This window comes from Balearica regulorum, chromosome 7 (genome assembly GCF_011004875.1).
Source record: "Balearica regulorum gibbericeps isolate bBalReg1 chromosome 7, bBalReg1.pri, whole genome shotgun sequence".
NCBI classification, from domain to species: Eukaryota; Metazoa; Chordata; class Aves; order Gruiformes; family Gruidae; genus Balearica; species Balearica regulorum.
Window position 1 is genome coordinate 15,518,743 of NC_046190.1, and position 21,507 is coordinate 15,540,249.

General features: G+C 57.6%; 1 protein-coding gene across 1 annotated transcript; it reads right to left on the bottom strand.

The window, feature by feature from the left end:
- Positions 1 to 1,216: 1,216 nt before the first annotated feature.
- Positions 1,217 to 9,482, bottom strand: FGF8 (fibroblast growth factor 8). Its single transcript, XM_075757505.1, has 5 exons — positions 9,451 to 9,482; positions 9,314 to 9,350; positions 7,006 to 7,186; positions 2,681 to 2,787; positions 1,217 to 1,586 (listed from the first exon to the last, which is right to left on the bottom strand). The coding sequence occupies exons 1-5, from the start codon at positions 9,480 to 9,482 to the stop codon at positions 1,299 to 1,301; spliced, it is 645 nt and encodes a 214-aa protein (XP_075613620.1). The 3' UTR covers positions 1,217 to 1,298.
- Between the last annotated feature and the right edge of the window lie 12,025 nt (positions 9,483 to 21,507).

Genomic DNA, 21,507 nt, shown 5'->3' on the forward strand with positions numbered 1-21,507 from the left:
ATTGCTTTAACCCTTTGGGGAGAGTCGCAGTCCCAGGGCAGCATGTGCAGAACAGGGCTGGCTGGGGATGTTCACTTAAGATTTCACGTTCCTGCATGGTTTTTTTTAATAAATAGAAAATTTGGCTTCTGTCAACACAGAAATTTTGAAAGAAAATCCCTCCTTTCCTAGGAGCACAAGGTCAACAGAATTTCTTATCAAAGAGCAAACCTGGAAGAGATGGTTGACAATGGAATTGTCAACCACAAACTGAATATTATGACAAAACCAGCCTGAAATGGCTCCACAGTCATTTGTAAACTTTTTTAATTTTATGGATGAAAACTTCCATCTGATAAAAAAATATAAACAGAAAAAAAAAATCAATTTTTGGTGAAAAGTTCACATTTTCCACATGAAAAAAACCAAAAACCAAACCAGTTACCAGCCTGCTCCACAGCAGCCGTCACCCACTGCCTCACCTTAGTAGTTTAAAAAAAAAACAAATGCCAAAGATGCTCTTGGGGGTAAGAGGTACCAAGTCAGTTCAGGACTTTCTCTGGGGTGTCCATCACCCCTGTCCCCTCCTGAGGAAAAATACGTTGGTAGTTGGGAAGCCAGCCGTGTTTTCGGAAGGGTGCGAGCAGCTTCCAGCAACCCCTTGCTCAGCCAAAGTATCCGAGACGCATCCGAGGAAGGAAAGCATCCAGCGGTCCTCACCACAGGGGTCGCAACCAACCCCGACACATCACCCAGGCTGCAAAACCCACCCGGGAGACTCAGGCCACCTCCGAAATAAATCCCCTTCCCTTAACTGTTTTCTGAAGTCTCCGTCTTCTCCGGTAAGCATTAATTCAGTTCATTTAAGTAGCACATTACTCCCAGATTTGGATTTCCTTTTTTTTTTTTTTTGCTTGTTTGTTTTAAATGATGATTTTTTTTCTCCTTTACCCCTAGAGCTAGAAAAAAAAATTACAAAATAAAACACAACCCCAAACAGACTAGAACATTTCTAAGTGAAGGGCTCTTCCCCCTTCACCAGTCTTTGAATGTTTCATTTCTTTTAAAGTTGGAGTACAAAAATAGAGCCTCTTTCTTATTTTTTTTCCATTTTTTTCTTTTTTTTTTTTTTTTTGTAAAACCCAAACACTCCTCCCCCCCCCCAAAATTATCAAGAACTAGAGCAGGTAATTTTTTCTTATCCTCCCCCCCCCCTTTTTTTTTTTTTTGTTTAATACCCATATGGGAAAGTCTCTACATATAGTCCACCAAGCTTGGAGGAGAGGCCTCTGGGAGAGGGGCAGGCAGAGGCAGATGCATCAAGGGCCCACCCTGGAGCTGGAGTTTCTAGTCCTTTTACTTCTCCGGTTGAAGGGGTAGTTGAGGAACTCAAAGCGTCTGTGGGGCTCGGTGGTCTGGTGGCCCTTGGGAAGCCTCTTCATGAAATGTACCTCCCGTTGGTGCTGGCGGGTCTTGGAGCCCTTGCGTGGGCGGCCCTTGCGGGTGAAGGCCATGTACCAGCCCTCGTACTTGGCGTTCTGCAGCGCCGTGTAGTTGTTCTCCAGGACGATCTCCGTGAAGACGCAGTCCTTGCCTTTGCCATTGCTCTGAGAAGGGGACAGAGTGGGGATATTTAAGCAACAGGCGCTTGGTCAGAGGGCTGCTTCTCACCACCCCAATCTGGATCAGCTGAGGTGACAACAGGGGTGTGATGCTTGTGGGCAGCCAACGGCTCACTTTTCCCACCTACAGGTCCCAATTGCCCAAAATCTGCTTTTAATTAGAAAAGCTGAGGGGAGCAGTCACTTTGGCATGGGCAGACGCTGCTCATTGTGGCTTGCATCCCCAGTGTGATGCCAGCACCAGGCTGCAAGCCCCAACATGGTTTGTCCCAACCTTCTCTGCACCCACAGGGAGATTTCTGCCTGCTCCCATCCTGCCCCCATCCATGCCAGGGCTGGATTCCCCCACCAGCATGACGATAAGGAAGCTATCCATCTCAGTGGCAATTCACCCACCCATCCTATTCCCCCTTGGGTGTTTAATATAGGAGGGGCATCAAAGGGACGAAGAGGTGATGCAGGGTCCGTGGGGGTGACGTCCATGGATGGAGATGGCAGGGAGCATGGGGGGCAGCTGGAGGCTGAGCTCCTCCCCATTACAGGCAGCAGCAGGACCAGGGAAGGGACCCGCATCAGCCAGCCCCAGGGAGGGAGCTGCCACTGAAAACCGTCCCAGACAATTGCTGCCCCAGCTGGATTTTGCACATCCAGCCCCCCTCCGCCCCCAGGGAGGGAGCGTGGAGTCTCGGAGGGAGCGTGACTAACCGCTGCGCGGCAGGGCCCAGCCTTGGGGCCAGCCCCACGGAGCATCTTAACATTCCTGGCACTTGTACCATGTAATCGGGGAGAATAGCCCAGCAATCCGCCTATTTGTTCGGGGAGATACAAGGAATGCGCCCCACATGGCACCCGCCCGCCTCTCTTGCTCTCCCCCTTCCCTCCTGCCGCCTGGGCAGCAGGATGGCTCGTTCCCCTGCCCTCCAAAGGGATGTGCTGGCTGAGCCCCCTGGACCCCCATCCCACCTCCCCAACCCCACGGATGGGCTCCGTATCAGGTAAGAGCTCCTCTCCCAGCAAGCCCCGGTCAACACCCACAGCACATCCCTGGTTGTCCCGTGCCCTTGAGCCCAGCGCCCTACCTTGCCGATCAGCTTCCCCTTCTTGTTCATGCAGATGTAGAAACCTGTGGCCGCCCCCTTGATGCGCACACGGCTCCCAAAGGTGTCCGTCTCCACGATGAGCTTGGCTGGGGAAAGCAGCGGGAGGAAAGAGAGAGGGAGGTCAGAGGGGCTCTGGGATGGAGCTGGCACAGGGATGGAGACCTCAGCAATGCCTTACGCTGGGCAGGGAGGAGGCTGGGCCAGAGAGTGCCCTAAAATCAGAGCGCAAGACTAAGTCAGCCTCGGCCCCTCTACCTTGCCACTGTGTCCCTGTGTGACCTTGATCACGTCCCTTTGCCACCCTGAGCTGTGCTGCAGGGGGAGTAGCTCCGCCTGGCCCAGCTCCATGGGGCTCAGCGGTTCAGGTGCCACAGAGACATCCCAGAAGGGAGGCAGGGCAGCGAGCAGGCCTGTGGAGAACAAGCCAGCTGCCCTGCGAACTGAGGCAGGTCTGGGCGAGCCTGCAGGCAGGCACCCTCTGGAAGTGCACGGCGTGCTGCCAGCTGTCCCCAGCCCAGGGGACACTGCTCCGCGCCGCTCTGCAGGACCAGGGCTGCAGGAGGAGCAGTGACTTTGCAGCTGGCAGGGGAGGCGTGAAGGGTACGGCCATCCTTTTAATGCCTTTCACCTTTGCACGAGTCGAGAGGGCGTATTGATTTGGTCTCAGTTTTTTAATGGAGGCATCGATCGACTTCCGAAGGAGCTATGCAAATCACCGGGTCGATGGGCCGCCTATAAATAGACCTGTCACCTTCCCTCCCTGCCTCTGCCCTGGGAACCTGAGCCCAAAGACCATCCATCCCCAGGGAAGGGGGAGGATGGGGACAGGACATCCTTATCCCCAACCCTGCAGCTGCTGTCCCCAGACCCATGGGAAGCCCACACGGGAATGGTGGCTACCTGTTTGCACCTCAGAAGAGTTGTGCCAAGCACCAAAGATTTCCCCATGGGGCTGGAAAGCCAGCTGGGACTGTCCCGTCTCACCACCGTCACCTCTTGCCCAGCATCAGCCCCTAGTGACATAAGCGCAATTTGGCAAGGTAATTAGAGCGCAGCCCACAAAGTCTATAGCCTTGCTGTGGGAATAAGCCCATTGATGCCTTATTCCTTCTCTCCAACCTCTGCACAGGGTCTGGTCGGTTCCTTGGGACTGCGGTCCACCCCAGCTCACTCATCTCTACACCCCAGGATGCTCAGCCACCAGCAAGCCCCAGGGGCAGCCAGCCCCAGTGAGGGCAGCGATGTGGCTCTAGAGCAGGTGGCTTTGCAGGACGATGCTTTTGAATGGCAAAAGGAGGCTGTGGGCACAAGTACCAGCTAAAATGAGCCTAAACCATGCTCTAGTCTAGGAGCAAACTGCTGCCTCTCTGTCTCTGCGATGCCCTGATCCTGCATCCCTCGCATCACGGGCACTGCTGAGGTCAATGGCACTGAGGGTGGGGACAGGGATCAGGTAGCGCTGGCAGCAGCGGAGTTGAGCAATGGAAAGAGCATCCCAAAATTTGCTGGGGTTGGCTGATTTGGTGCTGCCAGGCAAGCTGAGCTCCCCGCACACACAAGCGCCCCTCCCCGCACCTCCTCCTGTGAACGTTACCCTGCAGCATATCCCATCCCCAAACCACCCTGTGCCCACAGCCCATCGGCCAGGCGCAGACCAGACTCAGAGCCAAGAAATTTGGCAAAGAGCTGAGTCCAGGCTGCCACCTCAGTACCAACGTCCAGCTCCTGGCACAGACCCAGCATCCCCACAAACAGCCACAGGAGCCACGGCGCTCTGCAAACGAAGCGCTGAGACAGGGACCCCCTATTTATCTATATTGGGGAAAGGGGGGGAATTGATCTCGGAGGCAGTAAAAGGTTTGAGGAGAATTGATTTTTCTCTCAGAGATAGGAAGAGCAGGGAGGGAGGGAGGGACAGAGAAGGGAGGGAGGGAGCAGGGAGGCCTCGGCCCCAGCAAGCACAAAACCCCGCTTTAAAGATGCACATTGCTTCTCTTTTGGCTTTTTTTTTTTTTTTTTTTTCCCTCCAAAGGGCAGCTGTGATTTACAGCCACCGGCCAGGTTTGCCGCCCCGCACGAGCCCAGCCAGCGTGCAGCTCCAGCCCCGCCAGCCACCGAGGATGAGGACAACCTGTCCCCGGGGACCTGCACCCCCAGACCCATGTGGGCGACCCACGAACCCCACAAACCCCACCCCCAACCAGCGGAAAACCCTGGGCACAGACAAAACCGGCAAGTCGGCCAGGAGCTGCGCCGGCATCCCCGGCCACTCGCAGGGTTTAGTCCATGCTGCAGCCAGCAGTGGTTTGCTCGGTGGCAGGAACGGCCCGGGAGGGACAAGCTGGGCTGCAGCGGCCACCCGCCTTCCCTTAGAATTAAAAAAAGTCAATCAAATATTGACAATTAAGACAGATAACTGAAAACGCCGGACTCAATGTTAAGTCGGCTGTAAAAATGTCAACGTGGGGAAAGGGGTCATCTGCAAAAATAAATCAACCCCTTTTACACGCCCACCCCCAAAAATGAGATAAAAAAAGCAGAAGAAAGGGCTTGGGGAAGAGGGCTCTTTTCTTTAAAAGTGAATTTCTAAACAACATTTTGGGGGAGTCCTTTCTTTTCCCTTTGGGGGGGGGGAGAAAGCTTAACATTTTCAACTCTATTCTTTCACTTAAGTGACAGATTTATCCCGGTAAAATTATGTTTCATGCTCAAACTTTGAAGGGAAAGTGGCTACGTAAATGCTGAAAAAATGCAGCGAGACACACTTGATCCCCCAACTGGACTGCGAAGAGGAGAAAGTATTCAGGAAATGTTAAAAAAGGTGAAAGTAAGAAGCGTTTTAATAGTTCTTCCAGACATGGGGGCCTCCCTAGAGATTCATATAGAACAATCCTGAACCTCTATTTTAACATTTACAGACTTGCAACTCTTTTAAAACTTTACATCTGAAAAACTGCTTGTTCTCTTTCTGGTTTAGATCAGTCTTCATTTTCCTCCTTAGCTCTTCAGATGCTTAACCTTTTTTTATTACATTTATTAGAGTTTTTCAAGCCACCACCAGTCCCCTCCTTCTGGCCTTATTTAAACCTGGTCGTTATTTAAATATGCACTAACTGCTTTTTAAAATCCAGGCATTATAGGTCTAAAACAAGACGGGATTTTTACCTTGGGAAATTAGCTAATACCCTTTCAAGCCAGGGCTGCTCCAGGGTGGGAATAATTCATTTGGAAGATTAATGCTGGATGTATGGAATACCATATAGAAGGAATCTGCGCTGTGCTTGCACTGCTAATGTTCAGTGTGAAATTTTCAGCCAATGCAAAAGGAAGAAAAAAAAAAAAATACAGAAGGGGAAGGAAGAAAATTGTTTCTACTAATCTCCCCAAGCAAGAAAGGGAAATTGCAGCTAATACCAAAGAAAAACAGTTGTGATTCCTGCGTACAACACACAGGAATACAGGCGCTGCCCTGATCCGGGTGCAGGATCAGGCCTCCCGCAGCCGGCCCCGTGGTGGTGCCGGGGCTCGCTGGCCCTGCTGACCCCTGCGTGGAGTTTGACCATCCCAATGTGTCATTAGCGCACACGATCAAAGTATTTGGGCTTTGAGCGTCCCCAGCAGAGGGATCGGTCCCCCCTGTCCCGGGGGGGGGACACACAGAGGTTTTGGGGACGGGACGCCAGGGCAACGGTTGAGGGGCCGTGGCATAGCGCAGGCTCTCGTGCCCGCAGAGTCCCCCCTGCTTTGTCTCTGGGGATGCCGCAGCATCTTCATCAGCCAACTGCCTCGCTCGCCCTCCGCTCGGGATTTGTTTTGAGAGGAACGGGGTACATCGGGAAAATGCCACTTCAGACAGTTTTAGTTTAGGGAAGGTTTCCAAAGCAGCCATTCCCCCTTTCCCCCTCAACCTTTTCATTTTCAACTTTCTTTTCTATTTCTTTTCCAAAAGGAAGCCTCGGAGATTCCCAGCCCTGCAAAGAGCTGGGCTGAAATGACTGGTGCTGCTCAGCACACTGCAGCCCTGAACCCTCCGAGTCAGGTGCAAACCAAGAATGAAAAAGAAAGGAGCAGAGCCCATCCTGCAAGCACCGATCCCCTCCCTCAGCACGGGGAACCTGCCCTCACCTTGAATCACACAGCCGCTGATCGCTGACCCCTATGTTCTCCCTTTACAAGCCCCCGCAAGCCGAACGATTTTAATGATTTCTGGCTAACAAACAGGACGGAAATCATCAATCGCGGTGCTGGGCTGCGAACACCTCCCTGGCTCCCCCCCTCCACCCGCCCCCATCACGCATCCTTACCGTGCACATCCCCGTCCTCTGCCATCGCATTGATTTTCTTGTTGTCCAAGATCTGCACATGTTTCCCACTGGTCCGGCTGTACAGCTGGTAGGTACGGACGAGCCGCCGGCTGAGCTGATCCGTCACCAGGCTCTGCTCCCTCACATGCTGTGTAAAATTAGGTGGGGACTGAACAGTTACCTTTAGGAAATTAAAAAATATACAACACACCATTATAATCTCTACTCCTCAGAGGGGTGAATGGGCTGAGCCGAGATCGCCGGCCTCCAGCCGGGCTTCACGGGGAGGCACAGAGCTGGGACCGCGGTGGTACCTCCTGTGCCAGCAAAGCCTCCCCAGGAGAAGGAGCATTAAGCTCTGGGACGCAGCAACCAGAGCCCTTTACAGAGCTGTGCCTGCTCCAGCCATACCCTAAGCAGAGAGGTGCAGGTGACTCGGGAGCGTGACAGGGCTCGGTGACCCCAGAGACCTCCCTGGGACTCAGTGGGTCCCGGCTGGCACTGGAGTGCTTGAGATGGGCATCAAGGCTGGGAGCTGGAGACAGTCTGGGGTGGGGGAGGGTCGTGCGGGATGGCACTGGGTTGCCCCCCCCCCGAGGGACTGGCACATTCGTCCCACACCTCTCTCGCCTCTGCTTGAGCATACTACTGCTCCAGCTGCCGCAGAGGTGTACCCCAACTGCTGCCCCATCAGTTTCAACAGCTGCCTTTCCTCTGGGTCCCAGGCTTTTTATTTGTTCCCAAACACCCCACTTACTGAGCTCTTTAAATACAAAATCCCCAGAGAAGGTAAAGCTATGAGGTATAAGAATTACAAGAAAACTGTGCCCCAGCGCAGGTAGTTAGTGGCATAACAACCTGAGGATACTAACGTGCTTCCCGTGCAAACATATCCCTCATCCGCAGCCAGCTGTTTGGCACCGGCAGCGGGGCTGTCCCCGGCCCCGGCCCAGCAAACCCGTTAGCCCCGGAGCTGCGGCTGAGCCCATCCCCTCCAGACCCAGTGCTGCTGCTGCTCCTGGGCTTTAAATGATTTTCATGAGCAGCCAAACCTGCTCCCCCCTCAGCCCTGGCTCGCAAGCTTGCACAGAAGTCTTTTTTCTCCCCTTGTCTCAAATCCCTCTTTTAAGTCTGGAAAGTTTCGCTGCTCCCTGACATTTATAAAGATGTATTCTGAGCAAATGTTAGGAGATAGCTCCTTTCAACATCAGAAGGCTGGGACTACCCCCCGCCACCCCCACGTCAAATGGGAAGATTTCCTCCTGTCTTAAACAACAACAGAAAAACCCAATAAAAGCAAAAGCCGCTGCTCTCCCAAATCTGGCTTTATAGAGACATCTCCCCTTGACAATGTCATCTCTCTCCCTCTGCTTCTGCCTGTGCATGTGTGTTTCCTATAGACGGGTTTTGGATAATGCAGCAGGATTCTCTCCCTGGCTCTGATGAGGGTACCATGTGGAGGAGAGGTCATTAGCCATGCTGCTATTTGGTCTCCATCTCATACTCCAAAATATTACAGCTATGTTTTTATACAACTGCACACTCCCAGTGCTTCATTCCCTTCACTTTTCAGCTGGAAATTCGATTTTTTTTTTTCCAAGATTCCAGGGGGGAAAAAAAAAAAAAAAGAAAGAAAGAAGTAGCTTAAAGGGCATTTTAAACAAAGCTTCTGCACCTGTGATCTCAGGGGGAAGGGGGGCTTCACCCCAGTTTGAAGGCGCACCGCTCCCAGCGACCTGTGCCTGCTGGTTTGCGGGTGTTGCTCAAGCTCTGCCCGGGCTGTTTAATCTATTCATGACACTTCTGTCTCTGGCGATACAACCCAGCGATGCTGAAGTCTGACAATTTTAAGCTGAATCAAAACCTGCGATTTTTAGTAAGGTTTTGGTGTTGTTTTGTGGGTTTGGTTTTTGGTTTTTTTCCTCCCCCTTTTTAATTCTGCTTTACTTTTTGGATGAAGCAGTGTACGAAAACAACCCCGGACAAGAGAAACGAGGGCATCCACTGTGCCATTTAGAGTTGGGGGAGATGGGACCTAAAGCTACTTAAAAATAACCCTGCGGAATTCCTTGAAACCCCGGATACTCCCTGCCCCGCAACCCGAGTCCTCCGCACCTTATTTAGCAGCCCGGGGGTGGGGGGGACTCCCCCATCGGTCTCAGCTTTTTACAGCTAGGCGACTTTTGTCTCTTGGGGTTTAAACTGTTTCTCCTCCCTCCCTCCCGAGCCCGGGGCGCTCGGCGGCGGCTGCGGGGCACCCCCCATCCCCGAGGGGCGAACAAAGCCGAGCGGCCAAGCGGGCACTTACCTGGGCTTGCAGGCAGAGGACGAACAAGTGCATTAACCTGGGAGGGGGGAAGAGAGAAAGCAGGAGAGAGGTGTGAACCGGGGAGGGGGGTGGGGGGGTGCGGACCCGGGGGAAGGACCGGGGCTGCCGGTACTCACACGTAGCTGAAGAGCGAGGAGCAGGGGTCCATCGCGGCGCCGGTGCGGGGCCGGGAGCCCGGGGCCCGGCGGCGGTGGGGAGCGCCCGGGGGGGCGCGGCGCGGCTCTGCCTCGGCTCCTCTCGTCCTGCCGGCGCGTCCTCGCCCCGAGGAAAGGAGGGCACAAGCGGCTACAGAGGGGAAAGGCCCCCGCCGGCCCGCCCGCCCGCCCGCCCAGCCCCTGGGGCGCACGGCCGGCGGCCCCCCGCCGCGGGGCGCCCCCCGCCCCGCGGCCCCGCTGCCGCCCCGGGAGGCGGCGAGGCCGGCCCGTAGCCCCGACGGCGGGGGCGGGCGCGACCGGGGGGCGACCGCCGCCGCAGGGGGAAGCCCGGCCGGACCGCGGCCCCGCTCCCCTCCCCAGCCCGGCGGTACCTGCCGAGGCGGAGGGGGCGGCGGGCCAGGTGTCGCTGGGGTCGGGGCTGGCACTAAGGACCGGGCTCCGCGGTTAGTCGCCGGCGGGACGCCCTCCCCGCCCCGTGCCTCAGTTTCCCCATCTGTAAAACGGGGTTTAAGGGCTGGGAGGGAGGTGAGCGTCGGGGGCCGCGGTTCCCCCGCTGGGGGCTCGCCGCTCCGCGGGCGCGTTGTGGATTGGGACCGGGCGGGCGAGCCCTCCCGGGACGTGCCAGACATTAAAAGGATTACCCGGGGGATGGGGAGGGCCGGAGTTTCGAGAGGGAGCGAGGCTGAGCAAATACCGCAGCCGAGGTGGGGACCGGGCAGCGGGACCCCCCCCCCCCCCGAGCATCCCCGCAGTGCGCTTACCTGGTGGGGCGGGCGGGCGCCCTCAGGGCCGGCGGTGCGGGGCCATGGGGCCAGGCGGTGGCGGGACGGGGCTCAGCCCCGCAGCCCGGGCAGGGCCGCCGAGGGCTGCATTGTTCCGGCGAGCCCCGGCGCTCCCGGCCCCGCCACCTGTTGCGCACCGGGGCGGGGGCTGCGGCGGGGCTGCGGCGGGCGGCCCCCGGGGCCGGTACCTGGCCGGGGCCGAGCGCCGCCTGCTCGGCGCTGAGTGACAGCTGCTAATTTGCCGGCCGTGCCCCGCTGCCGGTCCCTGCGCTCCCCGCGCCCTCCTTTATCTTATCAGAGCCCATAATTACAATTGCTATTTTGTTTCCTCGAATCAGCAATCAGCGCTATCTGCCGCCGCTGGAGAGGCAGCTCCTGTCAGCCGGCCTCTGAGTGACAGAGCAGCAGGCTGCACCGCCGCACACGCACACACGTGCGTGCATGGCCCGCCTGCACACGCCTGTACAGCCCTCCTGCGCTCACACACAGACACAGGCCCTCCACGCAGATCCTTTCACGCACACGCAGCTTGCACACACGTACAGCCTTTCCCATGCAGCCCCCTCCTTCGCACTCGCACCCTCACACGCACAGCCCCCCTACACACATGCAACCCTGTACGCACACACTACGCACTTCCTAGCACAGACGCACACACCTTTGCTCACCCCTACCCCTAAAATACACACCCCCACCTCACACACATAGGCACACACCAGCTGCAGTCACACTTCTCTCTCACGCACACACACTGACATCGAGCTCGTGTGCTTTCCCCCTTGCTCAGGCACCCAGCAACACACACACGCGTGCCCCTGCACCTCTCTCCACCGCACACTCAGTGTTTCACTCCCAAATGCTGCCTACAGTCAGAGGTCTCACCTGGTCTTGCCCAGCATCATCACTGCTGAGGGGGTGCTGCAGGCAGGGGAGCCCGGGCACTGCCCCATCCCTCGGCGGGTCCCACGGGGCTCAAGGAGAAAATCACGCCCTGCATCAGTATCATCAGACCCAGCAGAGCACAGGGCAGGCAACCGCCTTGTCCCGGCTAAAATTTCCCACAAAATCAGCCCCTTGTGCGCTTTCCTTCCTTTTTTTTTGGTGCAAAAGGCCAGAAGGTTGTTTCTGAGGGGTTTTCCTACATGTAGAAAGAAGTCTTGGGCCAAGCCTGCATTTAACTGGAAGACTTTAGGAGAACCAAAGGAATGGGCAAGACGGGTACTGAAGGTGATCAGCTGAAGCAAGAGAGGGATGTGCCACATCACGGATGAGGTGGCTCCCCATATCCATCTCTCTAGGTTTGCCCTAGGAAAACCAGGCAAAAACAGAGCAGGCAGCACTAGATATTCCTGCTCTAAATTCATACAATCCTCATTTTTTTGTATCCAAAAAGTCAGAGTGATTTAAACACTGTCTCTTTCCCAGATGCTGCTCTTGCTCATCAGCGGCCACCCCTGCTTTACCTCTGGTGGGCAGAGAGTCAGGCTGCACATTATCCTGCACACCGCACACTGTGCTCAACAGCACCACGTCCAGAACAGCCCAGCCTGCCTTAAACAGGAGATTTACGGTGTCCCGTACGGGGTCAGAAGCAGCCACAAGCTGACAGCCCCGCGTGCCCCCTGCCCTCTGCAAACAGGCTCAAGTGCCAGTCACGGCTATAAAATCAAGCTGGTGCGGGATCACCCAGGGGTGGCCACTCTGCCTGACAGCAGATGACAGACGATGCTCCTGCCAGCCATCCTCAGGCCCACAGCCAAAGCCTCCACAGCCCCCCCACCCTACCCCACCTTTGGGCAGGGGAGAGACACGAGCAGGTTGGTGACGGCAGCTGGGGACAGGCAGCATCACGGCTGCCAGGCTCATCCCACCTCTGCTGCTGCCTCGGCTCGTGGCCGTGATCTGCTCCTTGCAGGGCAGTCGGGTGCCTGCACAGAGGCATTTGCCTTCTTCCCTCGGTGCTTCCCAGCCCACCATGGGGTCACCCATGTTTGCATCAAGAATGACACGCACCCCCTCATTTGTTTTTTAAGTAAAAAACAAACCTTTTTTGGAAAGCCTCTCTCCTGTGCAAGGCAGCACAAGGGAAATCAGCCCGCCTGTCAGCTCCTTCGCAGGCCATCTGAGCTAAGCCCCCTGGTCCACGGGGCGAGGGTCCCCTCCATCCCCAGGCAGTGTGGCTAAATGGCTTGTCTGGCTCTCCTGCAGAGCAGAGAAACCCCAGCCTGGCACTCCTGAGACCAGCTGAGCCTCAGGCCAAGCTGCAATGGAGGTGGTGGAAGAAATCCCCTCCCGGCAGAAAGACTTGGGGACCTGTTGTGTCCCCGGTGCTCCAGGCAGCCGTCAGGCTGTGATCCCTGGAGGAGCACGATCCCATCAGGTCCCATCAGGTCCCATCGTGGTGCCCCACTGCTCCATTGCCCTGATCTGCAGAACTAGGACCATGTTTAGGCTGGACAAGCACAGGAGTATGTTTCCCTCAGAGAATAGTTCATGTATTTTACGTTCTTCAGGGATGTTACACGCTGCAGATGAAACACTGAACACCAGAGATGTGAGCTGCAGCCCTCTCACCCCTTTTCCCATAGTGCTGAGTGTGCCCAGGTGCAGCTGCAGGGCTGTGACACCGAGAAGCAGGAGCCGAGAGAGGAACCAGGACACAGAGATGGTTTTCCCAGCCCAGCTGGGGTCCAGGCTTGCTCTCAAACTTTCCCCACCTCCACCTCCCCTTTGTACCCCACACAGAGCCTCCTGGCAGCCGGGAACCGTGAGGGCAGCTCCTGGAGCAGCCTAGACTCCAGCCTGGCAGTGAGCAGAGCAGGAGAGGATTTGAGGAGATGGAGGGAACAGCAGGTGAGGGACTGTGAGACCTGGGGAGGGGGCTGCCTGTGCCACAGTACAGCAGAGTCTGGAGAGAGCACAGTGGGTGCTGCAGGGGTCTCTCCCCACTCCCCCTGTGACCCTCAGCACTGCACCCCCCCACACCCAGGGCCACCCCAGCACTATCCCTGCTCTCTCCCAGGATGTCCCTTCACACATCTGCAGGACACAGCCAGGTCCCAACTCCAGCTCCCAGCCTGCTTCTTCTAGGCCATCATCCCCGTCTGGCCCAGTCCAGGTCAGAAGTGGTCCGTGGACACCTCTCTCCTCCAGAAAGGCAAGGGATGGCAGAGCAAGCCCCCGCTCCCCACAAGAGGTCAAAGCCAGCAAGGTGTAGCAGTTACCATCTCCTCCCTGAGCATCGGCCTAAAACCTCCGCACCAGTATCGCTTATTTCAGAAAGGCAGAGCCATGAAAAGCAACACCAACCACAGCTTTAGGGGCAACCAGTCCAAAGTGGGGTGAGAGGGGACAAGGGGTCCTAGCAAACTGGGAGTCCATATCACAAGAGGAGGCTGGGAGAATTTGGGGTGAGGGCTAGCCAGCAAAACACCTGCAGGAGGTTTGGCTTGAACATCTCTTTATCAGGGGAAACTATTGGGTAGAGAAGCAACCAGGACATTGCTGTCACTTGCAGAGAAGGGCCACCAGGCACGGTTCCCTGCTCCTGCCAGGCCAGGGACATAGACAGGACCACAGCACTAATCTCAACTGATGGAGGAGAGCAGCACTTGCAACAGCACACTGCAACACTGAGCTGGCCAGAGGGCAAGGAGACCTCCTCTCTGCAGGCACAGAGGGCTCAGAAAGTCTGCAAAGCAGTTGCCTTTGAAAAGGGACAGACAGTGTAGGCAGTGGGGCAGCTGGCATGGGGCTAAGGGTTAGCCAAACGCTGGGACGCATGAAGATAAGCAGCACTGCCCTGCACCTGAGCATCTCCCTCCTCTCCGACACCATATGATGGAGAGCCAAAAATTATGAAAACCAGGAGCTCATAACACTTTACAGCCGTACCTGGAGGATGCTTGGCCATAAACCAGCTTTTGCTACCCCAAAATAAACACATGGAGGCTTCCCAGCAGAACCAGTGGGATGCTAGCCCGCACCACCCTCACCCTTCCCAGCCCTGCGGCCCAGTGCCCCCAGCCCTGCCCGCTGATCCTTCACAAAGGGACCGCAGCATTAATGGGGCGTTTCGGAGGCAACAGCAGCTCCTCCATGGCTGAGCAGTGCAGAGCAGCCTGGGGCAATCCCACCGCTTGCCATTAACCTGCCCCCCCCCCAAAGGGGAAGGAACTTGACCGAACCCCACCGGGATGTGTTACATGGGAATGACCTTGTCTTCGCTACCCACAGCGCCAAGGCAGCCCCGGGGGCAAATGAGGAGCGGGGAGGGGAGACACAGCTTGCTCACAATTAATTCTCCTCTCTATTCAATTACTAGCAGCAGGGTTGAGGCATGTTTCACGGGCGGTGGGAACACCAGGCCAGAAGACTACCCCTGTGTTCTGGTCACAGCCCCCTGGAGCTGTGCCCACCCCTGCACAGGACCAACCTGGGTGCCATGGCCCCATTAGGTCCCTCTTCAGCAGTCTGCTCTCACAGCTTCCTTTCAGGGAACTGGGCTCCATCCTCTGCCCTTTGGAGACCATTTCATCACCTCCTGTCCCAGCAGCTTTCTAGAGATGTGGCCTTTGCTGCCTTTATTTCAGGCTGTGCTCCTGGAAGTGCTGGTGTCAATGCTGGCTCCATCATCCTCTGGTGGCCCCGTGCTGACTCCCAGGCAGCGATGCTCCTGCAGATCAGAGCAGCCAAAGCCAGGCTCTGCTTTCCATCCAGGCTGGGTGATTTGGAGGGGACCTCACCACCCACATCAGCCAGCAAGGCAGGCACAGCCTTGGGTGGCTCAGCACATGGCAGCTTCGCTCCTGGTCCCCAGGCAGAGCAGGAGTTCATCCAGGGCAGTCCATGGACGCACAGAGGGGTTTTCTGCCTTATGACGACTCTGACGACACCAGTGCTATTTTCATCTCTGGCATCCACATCCAGTACTTGTGGGGAGCTCAGAGGTGAGCCAGACACACGGGTAAAGATCTGGCAGAACTGAGCAAGGCCAGAAGCCTTGTGGAGGGCACTGAAGGGGAAACACATCCCCAGGCTGCATCCATCTGCAAGGAGAGAAAACTGGGATGGCTGTGGCCACCCAGCTTGGGAAAGGGTCCACACAGCATGCCACAGATGAGCTTGAGCTAGGCAAGCCAGAAATGAAGACTGAAGGCTCCCAGCAAGGACAGTTCATGTGGTAGCAGCTCAGGGAGAAGGTGGCATCCCCAGCCTTGCATGGTTTAAACCCGAGTTTGGGCATTTTTGTGCAAATCTGCTCTGCATCTAACAGGGGTCAGTAAATGAGCAGCCTGACCAGGAATAGCCATGACACATGTGCATGGGGAAGGGGTGACACACATGGACATGTGGATGAGGATGTGTGTGCTCATGATATTTAGGTAGCTCACTTCATTCCTGACCCCATTGCATAGACCAAACAGCATCTCCAGGACCTGGTCCCAAGACATTCCCGGCCAGCACAACTTCCCAGCATTGTAGCCCCAGCCCAAGCAGCAGCATCTTCCTTGGGGTCTCCAACCATACATCATCAGGCAGAGCTGGGAAGGGTGTCAAAGCCAGGCTGGGTGGGAGGGGGCTCCACTGGCCACCCAGGAAGGTGGGAGCTGTCACTCAGTGCTGGGGGTCACTGTCCTCTCCGGGGGATGGAGTCAGAGCCTTTTTCAGGGCCATGAGGAGCTGAGACAGGGATGCAAAATGCCAGCCTGTTGCTGCCCAGGTCCAGCCTTGGCTCCCAGTCCGCCAGGCCGGCTGATTTGGCTTTGTTTTGGGTCCTCTTGGGAAGAGGACTCCTGCGCCCAGCCCGCGGCAGGGGGGTTAAGCCTAAAACTAACAGCGGTGGCTGGGGGGGGCTGTCCGTCAGCTGTAACATTACCTTCATTTGTTTGCTTACAGCATCCACCCAAAATGCCCGTGTGTGTCTCCAGGCCCCTGTGTCAGTGGCAGCTGAACTGCTGACCCCAGGAGTTTGCAAAACACCAGGGTTATGGCCCCTTTGACATCCCAGCCCAGCAGAGCCGCAGCTTGTCCTGACCCTGGCCCCGGGGAGCCAGCCCCCGGGACACCCCATATGGCCCAGCAAGAGCTGGGGGGACGGGGGCAGGGGATGGGGCCAGGGAGAGTGAACCCCAAAGAAGTGGCAAGGTGGGCACGCTCCCCATGGCACCTGCTGCTCCCCCAGGTTGGCCACAGCCCCTCAGCTTGCTGGCCAGCCCCACATTTGCCCCAGCTTCCCCTGGCAGCCCTTATCCAAGGCCAGCCCTCCAGCTTCCATCAGCCCTACAGTCCCCATCCCACACTGGCTCTGGGGCTGGCGCAGGAACTGTGCCCCTCTCCAACTCCCATGCCCAGGGCCATGTCTGGTCTCTGTGCCACCCTGCACACCACTGTGTTTTGGGAAGGCGGGGAACATGTGGTCCCAGGCAAAACCACATCCATAGCCTGGAGAAAGCCTGTAACTGGCTTCTCCCTGGCACTGACTGTGGTCGGGAACTTCCACACCATCGTGGAGCGTGGCCATGGCATGCACAAGATGCCCAAGCTCCTGTTGTGATGCAGACACCATCTCCAGGGTATTCAGGGATGGGTCAGGGCTGCAGGGAGCCAGCCTAGGCACAGGAGCAAGCACCCAGGGAGTTCAGATGGGGTTTGAGAGGTCTCCAATGACTCTGCTCCCACTTTTTCCACAGGAGCCAAAATCCCACCTCCTGAGGGCCCAGCCTCACTGCTAGACCACGCTGCCTCTTCCCAGCGAGCTGAGCACTGGGACATCTAGCAGGGCAGACCTGCCACAGACAAGATCCCTGTCCCCTGTGCTCACTTCATCCTCTGCTCTGCCCACCAGCAACAGCTCTTCCTATCTGGCCCCCAAAACCTCATGTGCTGCAGCTCAGGGGTATCCACCCTCGTGAGAGCCCATCGGGGGGCAGGGGCTGGAGGCATGGAGCAGGTATGAGGTGTCCCACAGCCCCTGTGCAGTGCCATCACAAGGAAGGACACCGTGGAGGCCAAATCCTGCCCACCCAGCCTAGGGGTCTGCCACCGGTGGGGCTGGGAACAATCCTTGTGCTCCCTGCAGTGAAGTACCTCCTTGGGAGGATCCCTCTGGCAGATCCTAAATCCCCCCAGGATACAGCTCAGCAGCTCTGGGCAGACCCTGTCGCCCCGGCTGCCACCAGCCCTGGCACAGACGTGCGGCCAGTGGTGACAGTCCTGCCAGTGTCAGGGACAGCTCAGCCCACAGTGATTAGATTCGTGCCTCAGAGGGGTCGAAGGCCGGGGCACCTGTGACCTCCGGGTATCTTGGCTGCGGCTGTCGAGCGCAGAGTTGGTAATGCTGCCCTGACTCGAGACGGGCTGCGCTGGGGATGCGGGAAGAGACGGTGCAGGACGGCTGTGATGGAGCCTCGCCCAGGCTTGCATGGTGCTCTCTACCACAGCCCAACCGTGTTCACTTTTAGCACCTGCTTTTTGTGTTTGTGAGTTTAAACCCAACTCACGGCACAACCTCTGCTCTGGCGTCACCCTGTGCTCCTCCAGCACCTTCTGCTGTGCCCCCACTCCAGACCATAAAGCCACAACTGCTGCTGCAGCACCTTCATGGAAACAACACCTTCTTGCATTCTGGGCAGTGCTGGGGAGCTGGGGACACGTGTCCCCACTGCAGACAGCCACATGGAGCACCTATCGTAGCCTGTGAACACCTGGAGCAGAGCCTGGCCACAAGCAGCCTCCTGTGCTGGGATGTGCAGCCAGGAGCAGCCATGGAAAACCAGCTACCAGCACCTGCTGTGGAGCTGAGAGCTGGAGGAGCCTCTTCTCTTGTAGAGTAGTTGGTGGGGTGAACATCCACACATGCAGGCTCCCAGCCAGCTCAAGGTGCTCTGGGGAGGACCTAGCACGTGACCGAGCACCAGCAAACAGATGACCCCAGACCTGAGTTTTGACTCCTCTAGCAGACAAGGCTGTTCCCATACAGTGCACCAGCAGCATTTCTCTCTGCAGGGCATGTTGACGAGAAGAGGATGGGAATTACCAGCAGCCTGGCCCTTCCAGATCCTGCTGCTTCCTCTCTTGGTTGCAACATGTCCCCGCTTGGCTCTACCAGGGCTGGCCCTGCACATTAGGGTGCCGGCGGCTCCCTGAGGCAATAGCAGAGGTGCCTGTGCCCACTGCATGGCAGGACAGGACAGGGATAGGATGGCCAACACTGCAGAGAACAGGACACTCATCACACCCACCACCAGGGTGGTCCTGGCTGAGGGTGGCTCTGCTCCTGCTGCCACTGATGTGCCACGCACACCACGGCTCTCTGCCCCACCTTGCTGAGCTGCTGCACCCTGGGATAATAAGGGATGCTGCATCTCCAGGGGCATCCCACTGGCTTCCTCCATAACCCAGGCAGCTAAGCCTCAGATAAAAGCAGCATTACACCAGTTCAGTGTGTGAACCAGCAACAGAGAGCTCATGGAGCAGGGGACCAGCCCCACCTACAGCACAGTTACAGCTGTGCCTCTCAGCCACCCTGGGACCGAGTTCTCAGCCACGGAGAGGTGAAACCCAGCAGGAAAACCGTTGGGTCAGGACCATCTGAGGCAGCACAAGGAAAACTGCTGCCTGGCCACGCTCAACAGAGTGGCTCCCCATCCCTCTCCTCCATCCCTGAAAAAGCATCTCAGACCTGACCTCTGAAACCAGGGCATCCCCTGGGAGCCGCTGGCCCAGCCCAGCCACCCAGCTGGAGGCAGGCACCCAAGCCCCAGCTCAGTGGGGCTGCACCTGGGCCAGACCCTGCAGTGAGCAGCCCAAGCCCCTTGGCAAGCACAGCAGGCCAGTTTGGGAGGGCCATGGAGAGTGGGGTAGTGTGGGTGCATGGCCATGGTGCTTATGCATGATGGCCTCCACACTGAGCCATGTTTCTCTGCTGCACGACTCAGTCAGGGTCTGGGTTCCCCAGTGCTGCCAGAGTGGGGAGGGATCCATCCCCAGCAATATCAGCATGCAGAGCCCCAAAATGCAGCAGAGAGGAGAGATGCTCACAGCCGACCACCTCCCAGGGCAACCCCAGAGCCATCACCTGGGCTGGGGCATCATTTGGCTCCTGGGTCCTGGCACCTCCATCACCCCATGGGAGAGAGATGGGCTCTGCACCATTACATGCATATCCAGCATGGGGAGCCCACATGTGTATGTAGACACACAACTTCATTTTTCCCCCCACCCTATGCAAAACAAGACAGCCCTCACACTGAAAGCCTCATGCTTCACTCCCCACGCACAGAGAACCTCCTGCACCCCGCCACCCCAGCCTGGCTGTGCCCAAGCTCACCTGATCTTAGACAGCCCTGTTTGTTTGCCCAAGGTATTTGCAGCCGGGGGCACCTGCTTTGATACCATCAGCTCCGCGAAGGAAGCTGCTCACCTAGCGTGACCCCTGTAATCCCATCCTTCCCCATTAAGCGCTGTGTGTGAGCGCATCCCCCCTCCCAGCCTCCTGCCATCTCAGCATTTATCTTCTTCTCCCCAAGCTGAGCACATCAAGGCTGTGACATTGCTGAGGAGGGGGAGCAAACCTCCCCAAGTCACTTAGAAAGGGGCCTGGCAGTGCCAACACTCCTCAGCCCCTCCATTGCCTCCTCCAGGACTGGGGTGTTCCCTCTCCCCTGGCATCACCCTGCAGCAGCGCTGGGGACCAGACAGCACAAGACCTTGGGCTGGGCTGGTCCTGCAGTGGGGTGGACAAGCTTTATCTCCTCACCAGCACCATGTCCTCCATGGACTATCCCTCCTGCCACAGCCCCTTGTCCCAGCTACCTGGACACCCCCAAGGAAACCAGCACCCTGAAACCGTCTTCTTCTACCCTTTAAGAGGCCAAATGCTCATTCTCATCAGCCAGCACTGCCTCTCCCACCCAGCATGAACCAGCCACATCACCCTGCCAGCCCCAAGTTGTGCCCGCTCCTTCCCCTCATCACCTCCCAGTGGGCTCTGAGCCAGTTGCCTCCCCCAGCCCACCCTTCCAGGAGCACCTTGTTAAAAATGATCTACTGGTTCTTATCTCCTCTGAGCCAAGCTGCTCCTCTGCGGAGAGCAAGCAGGACCAAGGCCCTGCAGATAAATAAGCCCTGACCCTTTCCATGTGCACAGAGCCAAGGAGATCTACCAGGTCCTGTGTGTGCCAGCCCTGGCAGGGTCTGGCCATCATCACAGCACCGACACCACGACAGCTCCATTCACCACCTTGAACTCCCCTCCCACACCATCTGCAAAGGGCACTAGTGTGCTGTGCCTTGCCAGCACCTCTCAAACACACATGAAGCCCTCGGGAAGGATGCTCCCACATCTCTTCACTCAGCAGAACTGCTGAATTGCCCTGCTTCCTTCCCACAGGCAATGAAATTTGCTGGGGGATCTCACAGTGCTTGGGGCACGGGCACAGATCGCCAGCCCCGGGCACCCTATTGCCCTGGTGCGGCAGGAGGAACGATACTTCCCCGGAGACATAACCTCTCCCAGCTGGCACCCATCCTCCCCACGGAGCCAGACCCAAACATGCCATGCCACCTAAGGACCAGGAGCAGGGTGCTGGATGCCCTTTGCATCCCAGCGGCTGCCCAGACCCAGACAGCCTGGCCATGCCTTGGTGCAAGCCCCCAGCGGGCCTGGCAGGGACGGGCAGCCAGGCAGGGACGGGCAAGGAGAGAGGCAGGAGCTGCCCGGACCGCGGTCCCCCGGGCCGAGGGGAGCGGGGCCGCAGAGCCGCGCTGCCCGCCTGCCACCTAGCGGTGCCCGCGCTGGGACCCGCCGGCCCCCGCCGCCTCCCGCCCCGCCGGCGGGTACCGGGGTAACGCCGCTGCCTCCCCCAGCCCCCCGGCATCCTCCCGCCGCGCTGCTGCAGGGTGCCACGCACCAGCCGGGGGGTGCATCGCCCCCAGGCCGGCTCTGCCCTGTCGCTCTGGTGCCTCCCGGGCAGGCACGGTCCCCAGGGGCACAGCCCCATGCCGGGGGGTTGGGATGCCAACTGTCCTTTCCCCTTTGCTGTAAGGGGCATCAAAGCCTCCCTCCATGCTGGTCAAGGGTTGTTTGGGGCCAGAAGGAAACAGCGGGCATGTGGGATGCAGAGGGGAGATGCACAGGCCCCGCAGAGAAACAGCCCTGCTGACTACCTAGGATGGAGCCCGAGCTGAGGATCTGCCCTGGAGAATTTCCTACCGGAGTCTGTGCAACCCAGAA

Excerpts from the sequence above, each read along its gene's own strand:
- FGF8 (XM_075757505.1), bottom strand. The coding sequence starts at position 9,482 with ATGGACCCCTGCTCCTCGCTCTTCAGCTACGT. Across the intron at positions 7,187-9,313 it reads TCCTCTGCCTGCAAGCCCAG|GTAACTGTTCAGTCCCCACC; the intron begins GTAAGTGCCCGC and ends AATTTCCTAAAG. Across the intron at positions 1,587-2,680 it reads AGGGGAAGCTGATCGGCAAG|AGCAATGGCAAAGGCAAGGA; the intron begins GTAGGGCGCTGG and ends TCCCCTTCTCAG.